The sequence below is a fragment of the Mesocricetus auratus genome, unplaced genomic scaffold (genome assembly GCF_017639785.1).
Source record: "Mesocricetus auratus isolate SY011 unplaced genomic scaffold, BCM_Maur_2.0 Super-Scaffold_100003, whole genome shotgun sequence".
Lineage (NCBI taxonomy): Eukaryota > Metazoa > Chordata > Mammalia > Rodentia > Cricetidae > Mesocricetus > Mesocricetus auratus.
Genome location: NW_024429188.1, coordinates 87,304,667 through 87,324,968, shown reverse-complemented (window position 1 = coordinate 87,324,968; position 20,302 = coordinate 87,304,667). Strand labels below are relative to the sequence as shown.

At 37.3% G+C, this 20,302-nt stretch overlaps 1 protein-coding gene across 4 annotated transcripts in view; it reads left to right on the top strand.

Annotated features, from left to right (window-relative positions):
- Klhl13 (kelch like family member 13) overlaps positions 1-20,302 on the top strand; it is a 172,473-nt gene that overhangs the window by 57,375 nt on the left and 94,796 nt on the right. For all 4 annotated transcript variants that reach the window (XM_013122808.3, XM_013122803.3, XM_040744534.1 and 1 more), the window contains exon 2: positions 14,141-14,212. In XM_013122808.3, coding sequence (XP_012978262.1) covers positions 14,163-14,212 — 50 coding nt within the window. In that variant the 5' untranslated portion in view covers positions 14,141-14,162. The remainder of the gene's footprint in view (positions 1-14,140; positions 14,213-20,302) is intronic.

Genomic DNA, 20,302 nt, shown 5'->3' with positions numbered 1-20,302 from the left:
GACAAACAGGCAGCCCACAGAATGGGAAAAGATATTCATTAATCCCACATCTGACAGAGGTCTGATCTCCAAAATTTACAAAGAACTAAAGAAGCAAGTCTCCAAAACACCAAAGGATCCAATTAAAAATTGGGCTACAGAACTAAATAGAGAATTCTCAATAGAGGAGTCTAAAATGGCTGAGAGACACTTGAGAAAGTGCTCAACATCCTTACCCATGCGGGAAATGCAAATCAAAACAACTCTGAGATACCATCTCACTCCTGTCAGAACGGCTAAAATCAAAAACACCAATGACAATTTATGCTGGAGAGGTTGTGGTGAAAGGAGAACACCCCTTCACTGCCGGTGAGAGTGCCAACTTGTACAGCCACTTTGAAAATCAGTTTGGAGATTCCTCAGAAAGATGGGAATAAACCTACCACAAGACCCAGCAACTCCACTCTTAGGCATATACCCAAAAGACGCCCATTCATACAACAAGGATGTCTGTTCCACTATGTTCATAGCAGCATTATTTGTAATAGCCAGAACTTGGAAGCAACCTAGATGCCCCTCAACTGAAGAGTGGATAGAGAAAATGTGGTACATCTACACAATGGAGTACTATTCAGCAGAAAAAAATAATGGAATCATGAGATTCGCAGGCAAATGGATGACACTAAAAGAAACCATCCTGAGTGAGGTAACCCAGTCACAAAAAGAGAAACATGGCATGTACTCTCTCATATATGGATTTTAGACATAGATCTGGGGAGTGCCAGCCTACAATCCTATGGCCAGAGATACTGGGAAACAGAAACTTTATTTAGTGGCTGATCGAAGAAGAGGCAGACTCCCATGGCTAAGCACTGAGCTGAACTCAAGAAAGCCAGTAACAGAGAGGGAGGACTGATGACCAAAGGCACTAAGACTGGGCTGGTTTAACCCCCAGAAACAGCTGACCTGACAAGGGTTATCTCTTGAATCCCAGCCTGGCAATCCATCATGGGACTGATCAAGACCCCCTGAATGTGGGTGTCAGTGAAGAGGCCTAGGTAAATCTATTGAGCCTTGGGTAGTAGAGCAGTATTTATCCCAGGTATACAAATGGACTTCGGATTCCCATTCAACAATGTGAGATGCACTCTCACCCTGGACTCTTGGGGGAGGGTCTTTGCCCTGCCCTGGATGAAATGACAGACTATGGACACCCCGATGGAGGGCCTCACCCTCCCTGGGGAAATGAGGGGATATTGGAGGGGTTGGTGGGAGGTCACGGGAGGAGGGGCGGGAAAGGGAGAGGGAACTGGAGTTGACATGTGAAGCAACCTTGTTTCTAATTTAAATTTAAATTTAAAAATAAAATATAAAAAATAAAAAGACAAAAATATAATAAATAATAAAATACACATAAAAATAAAATAAATAATAAAATACACATAAAAAAGAATTGTGTTGTGATTTTAAGGGGAGCAAAAATCAGAGTGGGAGGTTGGATCTAGAAAATAGGCAGGCCCCAAGAAGGTCCTGCTTTATTCTTACCCTGGCTGGTTATATGCCCTGACACCAGAGGCGGGGGGGGGGGGGGGGTGGTCATGAAGGGGCGATTAGTCATGGAAAGGTCAAGGTCAGGGTATTCCCATGGGGGAGCCCTTCTGAAAACATCAGGAATTTATTGTTCTGGTAAACATGTTTTTATGGGCACTGGATTGTTTTTAGTAAACATGTTTTCTCTGAGGTCGATTACAGCTGCCTGCTCCCAGGCTGATGTGGAAGTGGGCCTTAGGTCATGGTCTCTTGTTCCCACAATTCCCCCTTTTTTATTTTCTAATGAGGTACTCCTATCTTAGATCAAGTAGGGTCACCCTCCCTTATCCGTCTTTGGGGACCTGTCGACCCCTGTCTAAGACAGGAGGTCTCTTCCCCACATAGAAATAGTTGTTGCTGTACTTTTCTGGACCCAGGAAGTTCAATGAAGTTGATAATCAACATCATTGAAATATCTCTAAACTTACTGTGAGGGGAAAGAGGATTTGTACTATGTATCCTGAGTACCTCTTTCCAGATTTAGTGCTACATAAAAAAGAATGCTGTGAAAAAGTAGTCAACTCCATCATGAGAATGGTTATGGACATTCCTACTAGATTACAGTCACCAAAATATTTTCCAGACTTACAGATTTGACTCAACAGAAGTCAGTGGGATCCCAGGCAAGCTGATAGCTTACTTTAGTGATACATTATAAATTTAGGTGAAACATTTATTACAGTGTGACTGTCCTAGTTTATAATGTTGCATAGTTTAGAAGGGGTGAATATATTGAAACATACTACTTGAGCATTCTAGTTTTAATTTACTATGAGAACAAGTGACTACCTACTACAGTAGTTGGCATATAGGTATTTTGGGGTATGACCTCTTCGATGCCACAGGTAGAGCAGAGCTATGAGCTTAAATAATAGTTTATCATTCTGTGACTTTTTAAAGATACAGTGATGTACCTCTGAAACACATCCTTGGTCCTTGCTGTGACATTTTAAAATGTACCCTTTGTGCATATACATAGTTTCTGGTATTGGGTTTCTATGGGATTCCTATGTGTGTAAACGAACATGTATGGTTCTGCATTTATATGTGTTTCCTATGCTTTTTCTTTGGCTCTTTTCCTTGTTTGGCTGTTTTTGTCATATTTGTTTTGTTTTTGTGTAATCTTATTGTATCTTATTTTATTTTATTATTATCCCCTAGAAACCTGATGTTTTCTAATAAGAAAATGGGACTGGATCTGGATGGGAGGAGTAGAGGGAGAGAAAACTGTAATTAAGATATAGTGTATTAAAAATCTATTTTCAATAAAAAAGAGAGGAAATATGTACCCTTTAATTTAATAAACCTGAAAGAACATATTTCTGATTATTAAACTTCAGATTCCATGATATCAAAATGATTTCATATTTCCAGTGATGCTACTATATTTAACTTGAGTAGAGGAATGCAGTTAAATCAATTTTGCAATTTTTTGATTTGGGGTTCTTAGCATTTCCCACCAGTCCTGTCAGCATTCTTTTTTTTTTTTTTTTGATGATTACCCTTTTTTCCATATTTTTTTATTTTAGAGATTATCTTATTTTCCATATCAATCCTCCCATTCCCTTGCCCACTCATCCTCCCATGTCCCTCACCAACCCGTCCAACCCACCCCCATCCACTCCCCATGGATAGTAAGACCCTCCATGGAGGCCGTCAAAGTCCATCACATCATTTGGGGGAGGGTCTAGGCCCTCTTTCATGTATCTGGGATACAATAGCATTCTTATAGCAGGACTTATTACAATTTTAAATGAAGATAGACTATTATAGAAACTTCTAAATTTTCTTTCATATCACACCAATTTAATTCCTAAATAAAATTTACCTTATGTGATATGAAATTATTTGTGATATCTCAAATTTCATTATTTTTAAAGCTATCCGTTCTTGTACAGACATGGATAGAGTGATATGGTGGTTTTTGATTAAATGTAAAGCCATAGAAATCTACTTGAAATACTACCTAACAATATTTTTGGTTCTTGAAACATTAGATTTGTGAGTTACTGAAATGCTTATGACAAAATTGCTTGACTTATACAAGATACCTCAACTCTAAGAACAGTCTTGTCAGTTTTATTTCTAGTGAGCTAAGTAGAATATTTTAAAGGTAAACTACAATTAGGTCTTTGTCTGGTGTGTTCTCTAAGTAGTGATTAATTTCCCTTTTATTTATCAGTTTGTCACAGGCAATGAGAACTGTATCTTTTTCTCTTTTCCCCATTAAAGGGATGAAGAAGGTTGAGACATGGTCTCATAATGTGACTCAGTCTGACCTCAAACTCATGATCCTCTGCTCTCTGGGTCCCAGGATTATAGGCATATACCAACATTACCACCTGAAATGTGTCTTTTTAAGTTACAGTGCTTATCTGGTTAGGTTTTTTCTTTTATTTTAAAGACAAAGTTTCTCTGTGTGTAGTCCTGGCTGTCTTGAAACTCCTTCTGTAGATCAGACTGGCCTTGACCTCACAGAGATCTGCTGTGATTAAAGGTGTGCACCACTGCTGCCACCACCACCTGGCAGGTTTTTGTCTTCTTTAGGCTTAGTTTATTTACTTTATTTTTGAGATTATAATTTTTAATTACAATATTTCTCCCTTCCCTTTCATCCCTTCAAACTCTTCTATATACCCATCTCTGCTCTTCTTCAAATTCATGGCCTCTTTCTTCACTAATTCTTATTGTTTGCATCCAATATATTCCTACATACAACCTGTTCAGTACATATAATGTTACTTGTGTGTGTGTCAGTTGGTATGCTTTTCCCTGGGGAAAACCCCTGTCCTGCTTCAAGCTTTACTCAGTTTCTGGTAGTTTTCTTTGTAGGGTTGAGGCCTCATCGACTTTCCCCCATCCAGTTTGGCATGGTCGTTGGTGTCCTTGTTCGGCTCTCACTTGAGCAATCAATCCACTGGCTCTTACAATCTTCCCATACCACTTCTACAATGTTCTCTGAGCCTTGGGTGTAGGAGTGTTTTGTAGGTATATTGAGACTCCTGGGATCCACAACTTCCTTTATGAGGGGTGATGACTCCACTTACTTGTGGGTATAAGGACAGATTTTTTATATAATAATTTTTATTTAACTTTTTACACATGTTACTTTCAGTTTCTCCTCCCCAGGCCCCCTATTCCTCCCAACCCCCTATCCCACTCCATGTCCCCTCCGCTCCCCAGGGAGGGTAAGTATAGATATTTATGGATTGTTGTTAGCGATTATGTTGGTTTAGTAAATTAGGGGTTGTTTAATTTTTTGAGATTTATTTTTATTCAACCTGTATGACTGTTTATCTACATATATGTACATCACACATATGCAGTGCCCACATAGTTCAGAAGAAGGCATAAAATCCCTTGGAACTGGGCTTAACAGAAGTTGTAAGCCAGCATGTGGGTGCTGGGAATTGAACCAGAGTCCTCTGCAAGAGGTTAATGTTCTTATCCAATGAGACATCTCTTCAGTCCTGAACATTTTGTTTTTCTAATATACAAAATCTTAGGGTCATGTCTTTTTTTTGGTTTTAAGTTTGGAGGCAGCGTCATCTTACCTACTCATATGCATTTTCCCTACTTCAGAGCAGTGATCATGTCTAGATTTTATGAATTTATATATTTTATAGTATTTAGTTTTATTTATTTGTGTTGTTTATTTATTATTTATAATGTGTGTGTTTGTGTGTATGACAATTTTCCAGAGTAGTTCTCTATTTCTAACTTTCTCAGGCTGGATTTCTATTGCTTCCAGGTGATGGTCCTGTCTTCAGTACCCATAGGAGTGTTTGGCATTTTTATCTGACTTTTATATAATTATCAGACTTGTACGGATAATACCTACACATGCTGATCCACCTTCTCTTTTGTTTTTGAGATTATAATACACTTATATCATTTTCCCTTCCCTCCCTCTAAAGCCTTTGATATAACCTTCCTTGTTCTCTTTCAAATTCATGGCTTCTTTTTAAATTAATTGATATTATTTACATATATGTCTATGTACATACATACATATTCCTAAATATAACCTGCTTGATCTTTGTAAGGCTTCTTGTATATAATTTTCAGGGATGACTATTTGGTACTAGATAACCAGTTGGTATGCTCTTCCCAGGGGAAGACTTATTTCTCCAACTCTTAGTATTCCTTAGCTGCTTATATTTCTCTATGTGAGGCTGAGACTTCATACTTACTACTGTCCATTTTGGCATGCCTGTTGTTCTTGTTCAGTTTATGTTTAGGCAGCCATATTGGTAAGGCACTGACATTCCCAGGAGACACAGTCTCACAGCAAACTCCCTGATCCTCTCTGGGTCTTACACTTCTCCAATGTTCCCCACACTTCAGGTGCAGGAGTTGTTTTGTAGATGTATTCTTTGGGACTGTGTCCACAAATCTACTTTTAATTGGTTGTACTTTTCTGTAGTCTTTTCTTCTGTTGCAAAGAGAAGTTTTATTGATGAAAGGTGAAGACTAAACTTATGTCTGTATAAAGACAAATGTTGATTGAAGAAGAGGCAGACTCCCTTGGTTAAGTACTGAGCTGAACTCAAGAAAGCCAGTAACAGAGACGGAGGACTGATGATCAAAGGGATTAAGACTGGGCTGGTTTAACCCCCCAGAAACAGCTGACCAGACAAAGGTTAACTCTTGAATCCCAGGCATCAGCCTGGGAAGCCAGCATCGGACTGATCAAGACCCCCTGAATCTGGGTGTCAGTGAGGAGGCCTAGGGAATCTATTGAGCCTTGGGCAGCAGATCAGTACCCATCCCAAGTATACACACGGACTTTGGACTCCAATAGAACAATGTGAGGTGCACTCTCACCCCGAACTCTTGGGGAAGGGTCTAGGCCCTGCCCTATATGAAATGACAGACTATGCACACCCCCATGGAGGGCCTCACCCTCCCTGGGGAAATGAGGTGATAACGGGGTGGGGGGGGAGGGCTCGGGAGGAAGGGAGGGAATGGGAGAGGGACCTGGAACTGACTTGTGAAGCAACCTTGTTTCTTATCTAAATTTAAACTGGAAAATAAAATTAAAAAAAGACATAAACACTATTATAAAATACAACAAAAAAAATAAAAATAAAAACTTAAACTCTCATACAAAAAAATAAAGACAAATGTTTAGAGTATAGTTAAGGATCATACTGTTTTAGTAAAGTGGTAGATGTATTTTTTTTTCCTCCAAGAACCATGACTTTCACTGGTCCCAGGTAGTTGGCTAGGTTTCTAGTACCAGGCAAGATTTCCTTCTTGTTGAGTGGGTTTTACGTCCAGTTAAAGAGCTGTTGGTTACCACCAACCAATGTATCCCACTACCGTAATTCAGCTTATCTTGCTATGTTAGTAGTTGTTGTGGTTCATAGTTCTCAGAGCCAGGTAGGACTTTTGGCTGCTTCTTTCTTTTGAAAACTTGAATGGCACCACCTAATACCATGAGAGTGTGTCTTCAGGGTGAAGGCATTCAGATCAGTTTCAGCTCAGGGATTCTAAGTCGTGTGTCTGAAGTGCCTGGTGTCTTCAGCAATAGGAACTTAACTTCCATCTCTGGGGATTAGGGAATAATGAAGGGCAATAGCAATAGCCTGTAATGTTTTGGGAGTCTCTTGGACAGCTTTGTCTAACAACTCAAAATAGGGCTTCTCATGCCAGGTGTTAGTGTTTTGTTAGGTGGGTTTTGACTCTTGGAAGGAGTATTGTCAGCCTAGATAAAAATTTTTATTTAAGACCTGTATTGTATAATGCACTGATTTATGTGTAATATAGGATTGTTTTTTAGTAGATAGTTAATAATGTGATTTATGACTTTTCATTATCTTTATTGTTAATTTACCCTCCTCCCCTTTATTTTGTATTTATATTCCTCACCCTAACTAATTAAACACCTCCACTTTTGTCCAGGATCTTCTGGCTTTCTAAGTTCTTGTTGAGAAATTAGCTGTTATTTTTAATGGATCACAAGATTTTTTTCTTCTTTTGCAGCTTTCAATACACTTTCTTTGTTAAGTATACTTAGTGTTTTGGCTATGATGTGCTATGAGGATTTCTTTTCTGGTTTTGTCTATTTAGTGTTCTATGTGCATCATTTATGGTTGTGTCTTTCCTTAGTTTGGGGAAGTTTCTTTTATGATCTTGTTGAAGATCTGATCTATGCCATTTACTAGGTATTCTTGTCCTTCATCTATGTCTATAATTTGGAGGTTTGATTTTTTCCCTATAGTGTCCCACTTTTCCCATGTGTTCTTTTTCTGTTCCTTAATTTTTTTCATATTTTTAAATTTTTATTTGGTCTAGATCATCTACTTGATATTTAGGTTCTTGATATTCTATCTTCTGCTTGATCCATTATACTTGTAAGACTTTCCTAGTTGGGTTGTTGAATTTTTCAATTTCATCTTCATTTCAGCTTGAGTCCTTGTTATGTCAATGTTTCTACCCCTTTATTGAAATCCAATTTCAAATCCTTGTTTATTTTTATCTTTATGCTTGTATTTTCTTTGACATCATTTAGGTGTCTGTTCTCCTTAAGTTCTTTCTCCTTATTTCATTGAGCTGTTTCTTTGTATCTTCTTTAAATTCCTTGAATTCTTTGATTAAATTTATAATTATTCCTCTAAATCCTTTCCTGGGGTTTCATCTAGGTAATTCTCATTAGCAAACATTTCTACTGGACTGGCAAGTTTTGGAGAGATAACACTGGCCTGATTTTTCATTGTTGGTATTTTTGAAATGAAATATGAGCATGTGGACTTATTTCGTTATTTCTAAGTTTGATACAGACAGAACACATTTGGGCAGAAGAGAGGATGGGCCTAGAAGTCAGAGATGGCCTGTGTGAAATGATGTCATGTGATCACAGGTGTCTGGGGTCCTATAATGGATGTGCCTCCTAGTCCAATCCTGGGATGTGGGGATAAATCTGGCTTGGTAGAAATATTGGACTTGGCTTGGTAAGGAGATATAGTTTGGGGAGGTAAGCAGTGCAGGTCTTGGGAGAGACTTTGAGATTGGTTGTGTTATAGACAGTAATGGGGAAGGTGCTGGATGTGGAGCATGGGCCAGGTCTGGTGGGTTGAGAAGAATGCATGGATGGAGAGGGTCAGGGATATTCATAAGGCTAGACCCTGGAGAAGAATATGGGAGATCTGGAGATCTGGCTGAATAAAAAGTTTATATTCGGCACAGAAGGAGCCTCTCTTTACTTTTTGAAGCAACACTAAACAGCTTTTGTCTCTACTAACAGACCACTCTCTTCCTTCCTCCTTCCCTCCCTCCCCAAACCATTTTTTCATTTTTATAAAATTAACCCTTTATTATTTTGCCTTATCTCTATCTCTTGACATATCCCTTATTCTCATCTTGTCCTCTTACTTTCAAGTCTGTTTTTGAGACCCACTGATGTGAAGTAAGGTTGTTTCTATAAGACTATGTAGGGGTTTATTTGCTGGCTACACCACTGAGGAATATGTCCTTCCCATCTCTCAGCAATCATTAAATACCAATAGTTTGTTGGGAGGGGTGATACTTCATGGGTCCCTTCCCTATCCATGAGAGATTGTTGAGGAGCTCAATCTTGTGCTGCTTTTGCACATGTTAACCACAGTTGTTATGAGTTCACGGTTGTGCCATGTCCAGAAGACTGTTCATCACATTCCTCTCTATCCTTGGGCTTTTATCTTCTTTCTGCTTCCTTGCTTTCAATGCACTACTCTTATCCAGATCTCCCATTGTCAAATATCAGTTGTTATTCAGTTGGTTGGCAGCATCTGACATGCTTGATTACTTACTACTTTCTTCACTATTTTTGTCTTTGCTTTTATGTTGCCACATTCCTTGCTTTCCTTCCTACTACAAGGTCACAGTTTTAAACATTTACCTATGTATTTCAGTGTGTGTCTATAAATACTTTGTCATGCACATGGAGGGCAGAAGACAACCTCCTTCCATCATATTGATTCTTGGGATCAAACTTAGGTTGTCAAGTTTGGTGACAGGAGCCCATTATTTTTAAAATAAACAAAAAGCCCACAAAACTAAATAATTGTGTAGTTATCCCAAATCATTGTGTGTGTATTTTGTGCACACCTATGCTTATATGTGAAGGCCAGAGGTCAAAGTGGATCTTTTTATCAGTTTTTACATCAAATTTTGAGATAAAATATTTTAGTTTATTTGGATCTTGTCATTTTGGCCACTGAGCCTCCTGTTTCAACTATACAATGTTGAGGTTACGGATGCATCATGTTACATTTAGTTTTTACATTGGGGAGCCTAGCTAAGGTCATTAACCTTGCACAGCAAGCATTATATTCACTGATTCATCTCCCTAGTACCATTGACACTACTTTTTTCTTCTATTTTTATGCAAAATAATTTTTTTCATACAATATATTCTGTTCACAGTTTCCCACCTCCTAAATCCTCTCTACTTCCCTAACCCACCCAACTCCATAATACTTTCTTTATGTTTTTAGGAAACAAATGGGCAAATAAAAAAGCAAACAAGGCTGAATGTAGTGTTGTAACCCTCTAATCCCAGAACTCTGGAGACCGGATCTCTGTGAATTCAAGGACAGTGTGGTCTGTATAGCAAGTACAGTGATAGACAGGACTACATAGAGAGACTCTGTCTAAAAAAAGAAAACAAACAAAACACCCAAAGAGAAATCACAAGAAACACACAAAAACATAAAAATACAAAATCATAAACCATAATACACAAGCAAAAGACTTAAAAGTTCCCAAACAAAGTGATATGAGACAATAAGTCTACAAAAAATACCATTGAGTTCTTTTTGAGCACAAGGCTTGCCCTTAAGTATATGTAGTTGATAAACCTGGTGAGACTCAATTGGAGGGAAGTAATTTTTCCATTGTAAGTAGTTGTCAATTAAAGATAGATTCTTGGTTAGGGGTGGGAGTTTATGTCTATTCCCCCCTCTCAACACTGAAGCCTTGTCTGGATTGAACCTGTACAGGCCCTGTACATGGTGCCATAGTCTCTGTGAGCTCATATGTGTGTCAGTATCGTTGAGCCTGGAAGACATGGCTTCCGTGGGGTCTTGAATCCTCTCTGGATCACAGTCTTTCCACCTCCTCTTTTGCATGGTCCCCAGAACCTGAGTGGAGGGATCTGATGAAGACATACCATTTAGGTTTGAGTGTTCCAAAGACTAACTCTTTTCACACTGTCCAATTATGGGTCTCTGTTAGTTCCCATCTACTGCAAAGTGAAGTTTCTCTGGTGAGGACCAAATGAGGCACTGATATATGAGTATAGTAGAATGTCATTGGGAATCATTTTACTGCTGTTCCTTTAGCAGAACAGTAATAGTTGGTTTCCCCCTAGAACCCTGGCCTGTCTAGCTCCAGGTTCTTGGCTCCTCAAGCAGTGTTAGGCGTGGGTTCCATCTTATGGAGTGGGCCTTCATTTTTCTTTGTCATTTGGCCTTTTTAAGGAAAACAGATTCTTGAGCAATAATTTCAATTGCATCATGCTGCCTAACACTTAATTGTTTAGGTATGCTTTTCTTAGGTAACTCCATGTAAGTAGACTTTATAATATTGTCTTTCATATCTTCTTCATCTGACAATACTTGTCAGTATTCTTTCAGTAAAGCAAACAAAACAAACAAAACCAAACACAAAACAAAAATACTTTGATGTCTCTGGCTATACACAGAACCCTTTGGTGTGCTATTATCTCATGCTTTGACTGTGGAAGTGGTTTCTTATCTAGTCTGTCTTTTGCTAAATCTACCTTCTATCCCATATATATTTGATACATGTATAAGTAATAATACAAATATAGAAATTTTATATAAACATATTTAATTCTATGATTTTTAAACATAGATTTAATTAAATCCTATGTAAATTTGGTTGCATGTGTTTATTCCTTCCTAATGCCATTCAATTATAAAAAGCAAATAAAAAATCAAGTTATGGAGAACACAGTAGAAGCACGGGGGTGGTTAAAAATATTTATTTTGAACAAAGTAAGTTAAAACTTAAATCAAACCCTTCTTTCCTTATGAGAAAAATGAACTAAATCTTCCTATGGAAAGCCTGATGTCTCCAGACTTGGAGGCCCTTGGTCTATGATAAGCAAGAATATATCATGAGATTTAAAACTTGGCTGGAGTTCCATATCCTACCATGCTAAGTCCTGCTCTCAGGAAATGGAAGAGTCTGCTGTTGAATTTTTTGGACAACCCCAAGGCATACATCTCTGAGTGCTAGAGGTGTTGGTAATGTGAAGTGAAGGTGTTAGTTGAAGGAGGAGGTTTGTATCACACTGTTGCAAGGACTAAATGGATACAACTTACATATATCTCTATTTGGTGTGTTAAGTGACCCTGGCACACAAACCAAGCCTGATAGGGAAAAGTTACTGAGATAAAGGAGTTGTGCTGTCCACTGATGCTGAGTATTTCTTACTTGACTGACATTAGATGTGTTAATTGTTTTCAGGCAAGGGCAGGTACATTCTGTTTGTGGCACAACCAGCCTTTGTCTAGCTTAACAAGTAAACCTCTTTTTCTGCTTAATGCGTGGAGATCCACTTGTCCTGCTGCTGATTCAGATCAGTTCTGTCTGTAATTCCTTAGTGTGTTTCACTTTGTGTAATTCACGAGCTGTGTGCCTCTTTTTCTTGGTATGGCATCATCTTTTACTTTTAATGACTTGTCGTTATAATGTTTCCTAGGTCACACACTTTGAACTGTTGTAATACAATTCAAAAGAGGGTTAATTCATACAGAAAAGAAAAATATTCCTCACTATTCTGCAGAGTAGATGTTCAAAATCACATCTTCTTGCTTCATCATCCTGTGGGAGATGATGAAAAGGAAAAGAGAGAGAGAAAGAGTGATTTCATGCATATAAAAGCAGGCCAAAAGCTGGTGAGATAGCCTAGCAGATAATGGTGCTTGCTGCCAAGTTGTATGACCTGAGTTCAGTCATGGATACTACATGGTAGGAGAGCACTGACTCTCACAAGTTGACCTCTGACCTTTGTGTGCATTCCATGCCAAGTGCCTCCCCTGCAATCAAATTTAAAAACAAATAAGTGAAATTATCTTTTTATAAGGGACCCACTCCACAAAATGATCATTAATAAGGCTGTTGTCTCCATGACCCAAACATCTAACAAAAGTGACCCAAATATCGAACAAACTGGAACACCTCCCAGCATTACCACCACATTTGGGGTAAAGTTTTCCAACATAGTGCTTTCAGGGAGGGACACATCCTAATGCAATAAGGATTACAAATAAAATTGAATGCTTAAATTCAGGACATTATAGTTTATGCCTAATTTTATTATCAAAGCAGCTTTATTGTTCATCCCATCCTTCTTGATTCCTAGTAGTAATCTAGATACATTTAGTATTTTCATGCTTTTTCATGTCTCCTTTTAAAACATACCATAGAGCTTGAACAAAATACAAACATAAAACATCTCAAAATTCTCTCACTATTTAAAAATTTAAAGAAAGGATAAAATCCAAAGTTAGTTGATTTTGTGATGTTTTAAAATTGTAATTCCATTTAAGGTCTTTGATTACGTACAACAATGTGATTATAAGCAGACACCATGATGTGAACATAAGCATACATACTATGTAGTCTTTTGATTTCTTCCCCTTTTCAAATTTATATAAATTTTTTCTAGCAGAGTATATATTTCATTTCTCCTGTTTCATAAAATATGAACTGGAAGAGAGCTAGGCACAGATGTAGAGTCCATTTCCCACTCCTTAATTATTTTTTTCTGTAAAACTTAGCAGACATTTTTATGAACAAAGTTGCATGTAACACGTTTTCTTCTAATGTGATAACTTGACTTTATTAACAAGGAACACTGAAGTAAAATATACATTTTGCTTCCCAGTATACTCTCTCTCTCTCTCTCTCTCTCTATATATATATATATATATATATATACATATATATATAGTATATATATAACTACTACAAAGTAACAAACTAATAAACTTAAGTGTGGTTCAGTTTACTAAAACAAGACAACCATGAAACTAACTTCATTCATTTCAAGAAAAAAAATGCTACCTGGTGTTTAATGCCTAAGATTACAAGATGTAGTAAATTGCTGGCCTGCATTTGTGCTTTATGGGCTTCTCAGACTCCGAGTTCCCACATTACCATGGGAATTGTTGCTGTCTTTGTGTAGCGAATATTTACCCCAAGCGTATACTTTCCATTTCTTTTGTCCAACCTAACTTTCTAAAGATTTCTGAAGTCTACTGTATCTGTTTCCTTAAATTCCTCCATATGTGTTGACTTTCTGTGGACACTTGTTAGCTGATGACTTCACATGAAAATATCGATAATATGATTGGTACTATTTAGTGATTCACCATTGGGTTTTCAATATATTGTGACTAATGGACTTTGTAAAATGATTCACTTTAACAATTGTCACAAGCTGTATTATGGACACTAGGTACATTGATTTATATCATAAACTTTTCATAACTTTTATGAAAAGTTTTGATAGTGATTTTCAAAATTAATTTTGACTTCTTGTCTTCCTGAATAGGTCTATCCAGCTCTAAGACGTGATGGATCATCTGTACAGAGGAGAGTTAGTTGCTGCAATACTCCGCAACCGGTATTTGTGGAAACAGTTTACTTTAAATGTTGTATAATCTCTATATTCTATATGCTTAACATAGAAGGTACTCAGTAAATACATATTAAATGCCTAGATTAAAGTAGGAGTTATTTATTAAATAACTGAATAAGAGAATAACTGAGTAATCAGTTACATAAACAGTGTTACTGACATTGTGTTCTGAGCTAATGAAAAATAGAGAACATACCTAGAAAATACACTGGATATAAAGTGTTTACAGCTGGTATACAGTCATTGGAGGTTATGATTTAAAATTTTAGTTTTAAAAGCATTATCTGTGAATGAATACAATCATAGCTTAATAGTAGCAGTCCCAACAAAATTTTTAAAACTACTTCCCTGTGATTGTGCATACATTTTTGTCGCTTAAATTCTAGTTATGTGCTTTCCTGGGAGTTACTGTGAGCCATTTAGAGCTTCCCATGGCAGGTTAAGAATTTAAATTAGTTGTTTAAAGAAAAATAGACTTGTTTATGCAGGTGTAAAAGAATATTTCTCCTTCCTAGGAGTTTGATTGCATAGTTTGGGTGAAGCTTTGGGAATAATATGTCCCACAAATTTCTCTATGTTCTAGTTATTATGTGTGGTAGAAGTACAGTCTTGAGAAATGTTCTTATCTGTTCTGAACTTCAATTTCGTCGTCTGTGAAGTGGGGCCGACAATACCTACATTACAAGCCGTAGTATGGTATGCGGATGCTTGTAATGTGTGTGAGGGGAAAGGGAAAACACAGCTGGTAGCAGACTTGACAAATAGTAAGTGGTATGTAAGTGCTAGTATTATTGAAATTAGAGTGTGGGATTTCAATTAGTAAAATGTGGCATGTACATACACTATGAATCATTTCCATTAATAATAGATGCATATACAACTATGGTCTTATAAGATTATAATGGAGGTGGAAAACCCCGTGTAGTCACTCTAATAACATAGGAGAGTTCATTACTTAAGTGTTTGTGAAGACAGTGATAGAAATGAACCTATTTTTTGCATGTTGTATACAAGTTTACTTTATTATAGTTGTGTACAAGATATAATAATTACTCATAAAAATAAATGACTAAGTTACTGGGTTGTGTGTCCATTATACTATACTTTCAATATTAATATTATTTTAGAATATGATCCTATTCGTGTAAAATGTTTGCTATAAAATAGTATGCTGTGTTACACTGACATTAACCTCGTGTGGAATATTTTTATAATGTCCCTGGATTAGTGACTGAGCATCTAGGTTTGTATAAATGTTTGGATGCACTATATGCTATTTACACATTGATCACATTGATAACAATATCTAATGATTTATTTCACAGAACATATCCCCATCATTGAGTCATGATGAATTTGTGATTCCGAATTCTGAGACATTTTAAAATATAGTCGAACTGTAGGACAAAAATGGGAAAGGTTAAGGCAGAAATGGAATATATATACAAAGTCATGACTATTTGGTATATAGTATACAATGGGTCTTATATAACAATCACATTAAGTAATCATTTAAAGGATACCATTGTATTTGCATGTGCGCTATCATCATCTGTGGAAGGGTATGATACTGATCTGTACAGGGAGACTGTAAGAAATATTTGCTCAATAACACCTAAATCAGTAAAATGATAAAAATAATTTGTGGTCATGTTTGGTGAAAAGATAGAGGACACTTCAGCCAAGGAAGCAGGTAGGCTAAATGCAGATTTTCACTTCTCTTCTCTCTTGCAAGTCGAATCCCCAGCCCTTTAGGACATCACCTACTGCAGCCTTCTATGTCCTTCCTGCATTTTCAGTGGATTAAACAGATCTTCCCTTCCAAACTTCCTCCCCTGTGCCATACTCAATTCTTTTTCACAACCTTGAACTCAAGCAGGCATTCCCTGGGAACTGGCAGCCACTCCTACCAGGGAAGCAGGTAGCACACTGTGGATCTTCACTTCTTCCTCACCTCTAAATCTAATATCCCAGTCTTGTTCCCAGCTTTGTAATGGGCCACACATGTCCTCTCCTCCAAGCTTCCTCCCTACTCATTCTGTTCTCCCAACCCCCATATCCAGCAGGCATTCCCTGGGGACCTACTAGCTAAGCATGCCAAAGAAGCAAGTGGGTCAGCTCAACAGGTAGGCAAGCTTCAGATATTCACTCTCCCCCCTCTCCTCCACATCCAGTCCTTCAGTTGTATCCCCAGATCTGTAACTGATTACATGCTGTGACTTCTCCTCATGCTCTGCACGTATTCCCAGAGGACTGAAGAGATGCTGGCAAAAGCTTTCCTCCTTGCTGTGGACTCCTTCAATCCCCTCTAGCCCATCCCTATTTCTAAGTGTTAGCCCCCAGTACTTAGAAATGGACTTCACCTGGAACTCCCAGTGACCACTCCTATCAGGATCCCCAAAGAATTTCCTACCAGGCAACACCCAGCCACCACACTCTCCTAAGAAGCAGAGAGGACAACAGAAGCCAAGGAATAAAACACCCACCCAAGAAAGACAATACCAGATATCAGCTCCTAGATTTACAGCCTTCCCAAACGCAGATGGCTAGACACCAGCAGAAAAATACAATCAATTACATCCAGGACAATATGTCTTCACTAGAGCTCAACAATTCTGACGTAGCAGGCCCTAAGAACTGCAACATAGCTGAAGCACAAGAAAAAGACCTTAAAATAGTCTTTATGGATATGATGGAAGTCTTTAAACAGGAAATTAATAGATCCTTTAAAAAATTTATGGAAACACAAACAGTGTAAGGAAATTAATAAAGCAGTTATTTTATTCTGAAAGGCAGAATAAAATCAATGAAGAACTGAGGGAAATCTAGAAATGGAAAATTTAGGAACTTGAACAGGAACCCCAGAGGCAAACCAAACCAACAGAATACAAGAGATGGGAGAGAGAATCTCAAGCACTGAAGACATGATAGAAGAAATAGATACCTCAATTAAAGAAAATGTTAAATCTTAAAAAAAATCCTGTCACAAAACATTCAGGAAATGTGGGACACTATGAAAAGAACAAGTCTAAGAAAAACAGGAATACAAGAAGGAGAAGAGGGGCTGGAGAGATGAGTTAGCAGTTAAGAGCATTGATTGCTCTTCCAGATGTCCTGAGTTCAATTCCCAGCACGCACATGGTGGCTCACAACTATCTATAATGAGATCTGGTGCCATCTTCTGGTGTGCAGGCATATATGGATACATAGTAAATAAATCTTTTTTAAAAGTTGAAAAAAAGGAGAAGAAACACAGGTTTAAGACATAGAAAATATTTTCAACAAAATCATAGAAGAAAATTTCCCTAACCTAAAGAAGGAGATACCTATTAAGACACCAGGAAGCTTACAGAACACCAGAAAGACCCAACCAGAAAAGAAAGTCCTCTCAGGACACTATAATCAAAACAATAATCATACAAAACAAAGAAATAATATTAATAGCTACAAGGGGAAAATCAAACGTATAAAGGAAGAACTACTAGAATCACACCTGACTTCTCATTGGTGACTCTAAAGCACAGAAGGGCCTGGAAAAATGTGCTACAGACTGAGATATCACAGATGCCAGTCCAGAATACTATCCCCAGCAAAACTGTTATGATTGCTATTCTTGGTTATCAATTTGACTACATCTGTAATTAATTAAAACCCCAAAATAGAGGACACATCTGTGAGGGATTTCAGCTTAATTTGAAATAGCAAGACATACCTCTGATTCAGATCTTTGAGGCAGAAAGACACACCTTTAATTCAGCTATTAAGGCAGAAGGACACACATTTAATGCAAATATAATCTGGGCCACACCTTATATAAGGACACCGGAGGAAAAAAGCTTTTCTCTTTGTCTGCTTGCTCTTTCTTGCTAGCAAATGCTTCCCTTCACTGACATTAGATCCTACTTCCTCAGAACTCCACTCAATAATAACTGAGACACTTAGCTTTGTAGACTGAGCATAGCCAGCCAGTGTTGTATTAGCTGGGCAACAGCTTGTAAGTAATTCTAATAGATCTCCTTTCTCTCAACACGAAGCAAGTCTCAGCAAATACAAGAAAACTGAAATAAAATCTTGCATCCTCTTTGACCACCATGAATAAGCTGGATACGAACAACATCAGAAACAACAGAAAGTTTAAAACCCATAGAAAGTTTACAAACAACAGAAAGTTTACAAACTCACTACTGAAGGATAAATTTGTTAAGACAGACATTGAGAAAGAAATTAAAGACTTTCTAGAATTGAATGAAAATAAATACACAGCACACCCAAACTTGCAGGACATAATGAAGGCAGTTCTAAGAGGCAAGTTCATAGCAATAAGTGCCTATCTAAAAAATTGGAGAGATCTCATACTAGTAACTTAGCAGCATATCTGAGAGCTCTAGAACAAAAAGGAGAAACCACACCCAAAATGAGCACGCAGCAAGAAATAATCAAACTCAGGGCTGAAATCAATAAAATAGAAATAAACAACTAATCAATATAAAGAATCAATTAAACAAAGAGTTGGTGCTTTTGAGAAAATGAGTAAGATTGTCAAAGACTTATGAAAATTAACTGAAACTCAGGCAGAATACCCAAAATAACAAAATCAGAAATGGAATGGAGTACACAACACACCGAGGAAATCCAGAGAAACGTAAGGATACACTTTAATTGACCAAATTGGAAAAATCTAAAAGAAATAGATAGTTTTTGTAATATATACCACTTAATAAAATTAAATCAAGATCAGATAAGACTTTTAAACAAATGTATAATCCCTAGTGAAATATAATCAGGAACTGAAAATCTCCCTAACAAAAAAGCCTAGAGCCAAACAGCTTTAGCACAGAATTCTACAAGACTTTCAAAGAACTGTTAATTCCCATGCTCCTCAAATTATCACACAAAATAGTAACAGAAGGAGCATTGCCTAGTTCATTTTATGAGGCCTCAGTTACCCTGATATCCAAACCACACAGAGATTCAACAAAGAGATTACAGAGCAATTTCCTTTATAAACATGGATGCAAAAATTCTCATTATTCTTGCAAACTGATTCCAACAACACATCAAAAAGTTAATCCACCATGAACAAGTAGTCATCATCCCAGAGATGCAGGGATGGTTCAACACACATAAATCAACTATAAACCACCATATAAACAAACTGAAAGACAAAGACCTTTGACATATTCCAACACCCCTTCATGATAAAAGTCTTGGAGAGATTAGGGATACAAGGGACATATCTCACATAATAAAGGCAATTTACAGTAAACATATAGCCAGCATCAAATTATTTGGAAATAAATTCAAAGCAGTTCCACTAAATTCAGAAATGAGATGAGGTTGCGAACTTTCTCCATACTTATTTAATACAGTACTTGAAGTCTTAGCTAGAGCAAAAAGACAACTTAAGGGGATCAAGGGGATACAAATATGAAAGGAAGAAGTCAAAGTATCTTTATTTGCAGATGATGTGATATTATATATAATTGACTCTAAAAGTTCCACTAGGAAACTCCTATACCTGGTCAACACCTTTAGTGAAGAGGCTGGATACAAAATTAAATCACGAAAACCAGTAGCCCTTATTCATACAAATGACCAATGGACTGAGAAAGAAATCAGGGAAACAAGACTTCACAATAGCCACAATTAATATAAACTACCTTGGTGTAACTATAATCTACATGTGAGAGACTTAAAGCTGTAAGACATTGAAGAAGGAAACTGAAGAAATTATCAAAGAATGGAAAGAACTTCCATGCTCATGGATCAATAGGATTTACAATAAAAATGGCCAACCTACCAAATGCAATCTATAGATTCAGTGCAATCCCCATCAAAACTACAACACAATTCCTCACAGATCTTGAAAAGATGATTTTCACCTTCATATGAAAACACAAAAATATAGGATAGCTAAAACAGTCCTAAATAATACAAAGAACTGCTAAAGGTGTAGCCATCTTCTACAAATGGTGCTGGTGGCTATATGTAGAAGAGTCTAAATAGATGCATGCTTATCACCCTGCACAAAACTTAAGTCTCAATGGATCAAAGACCTCAGCATAAAACCAGATG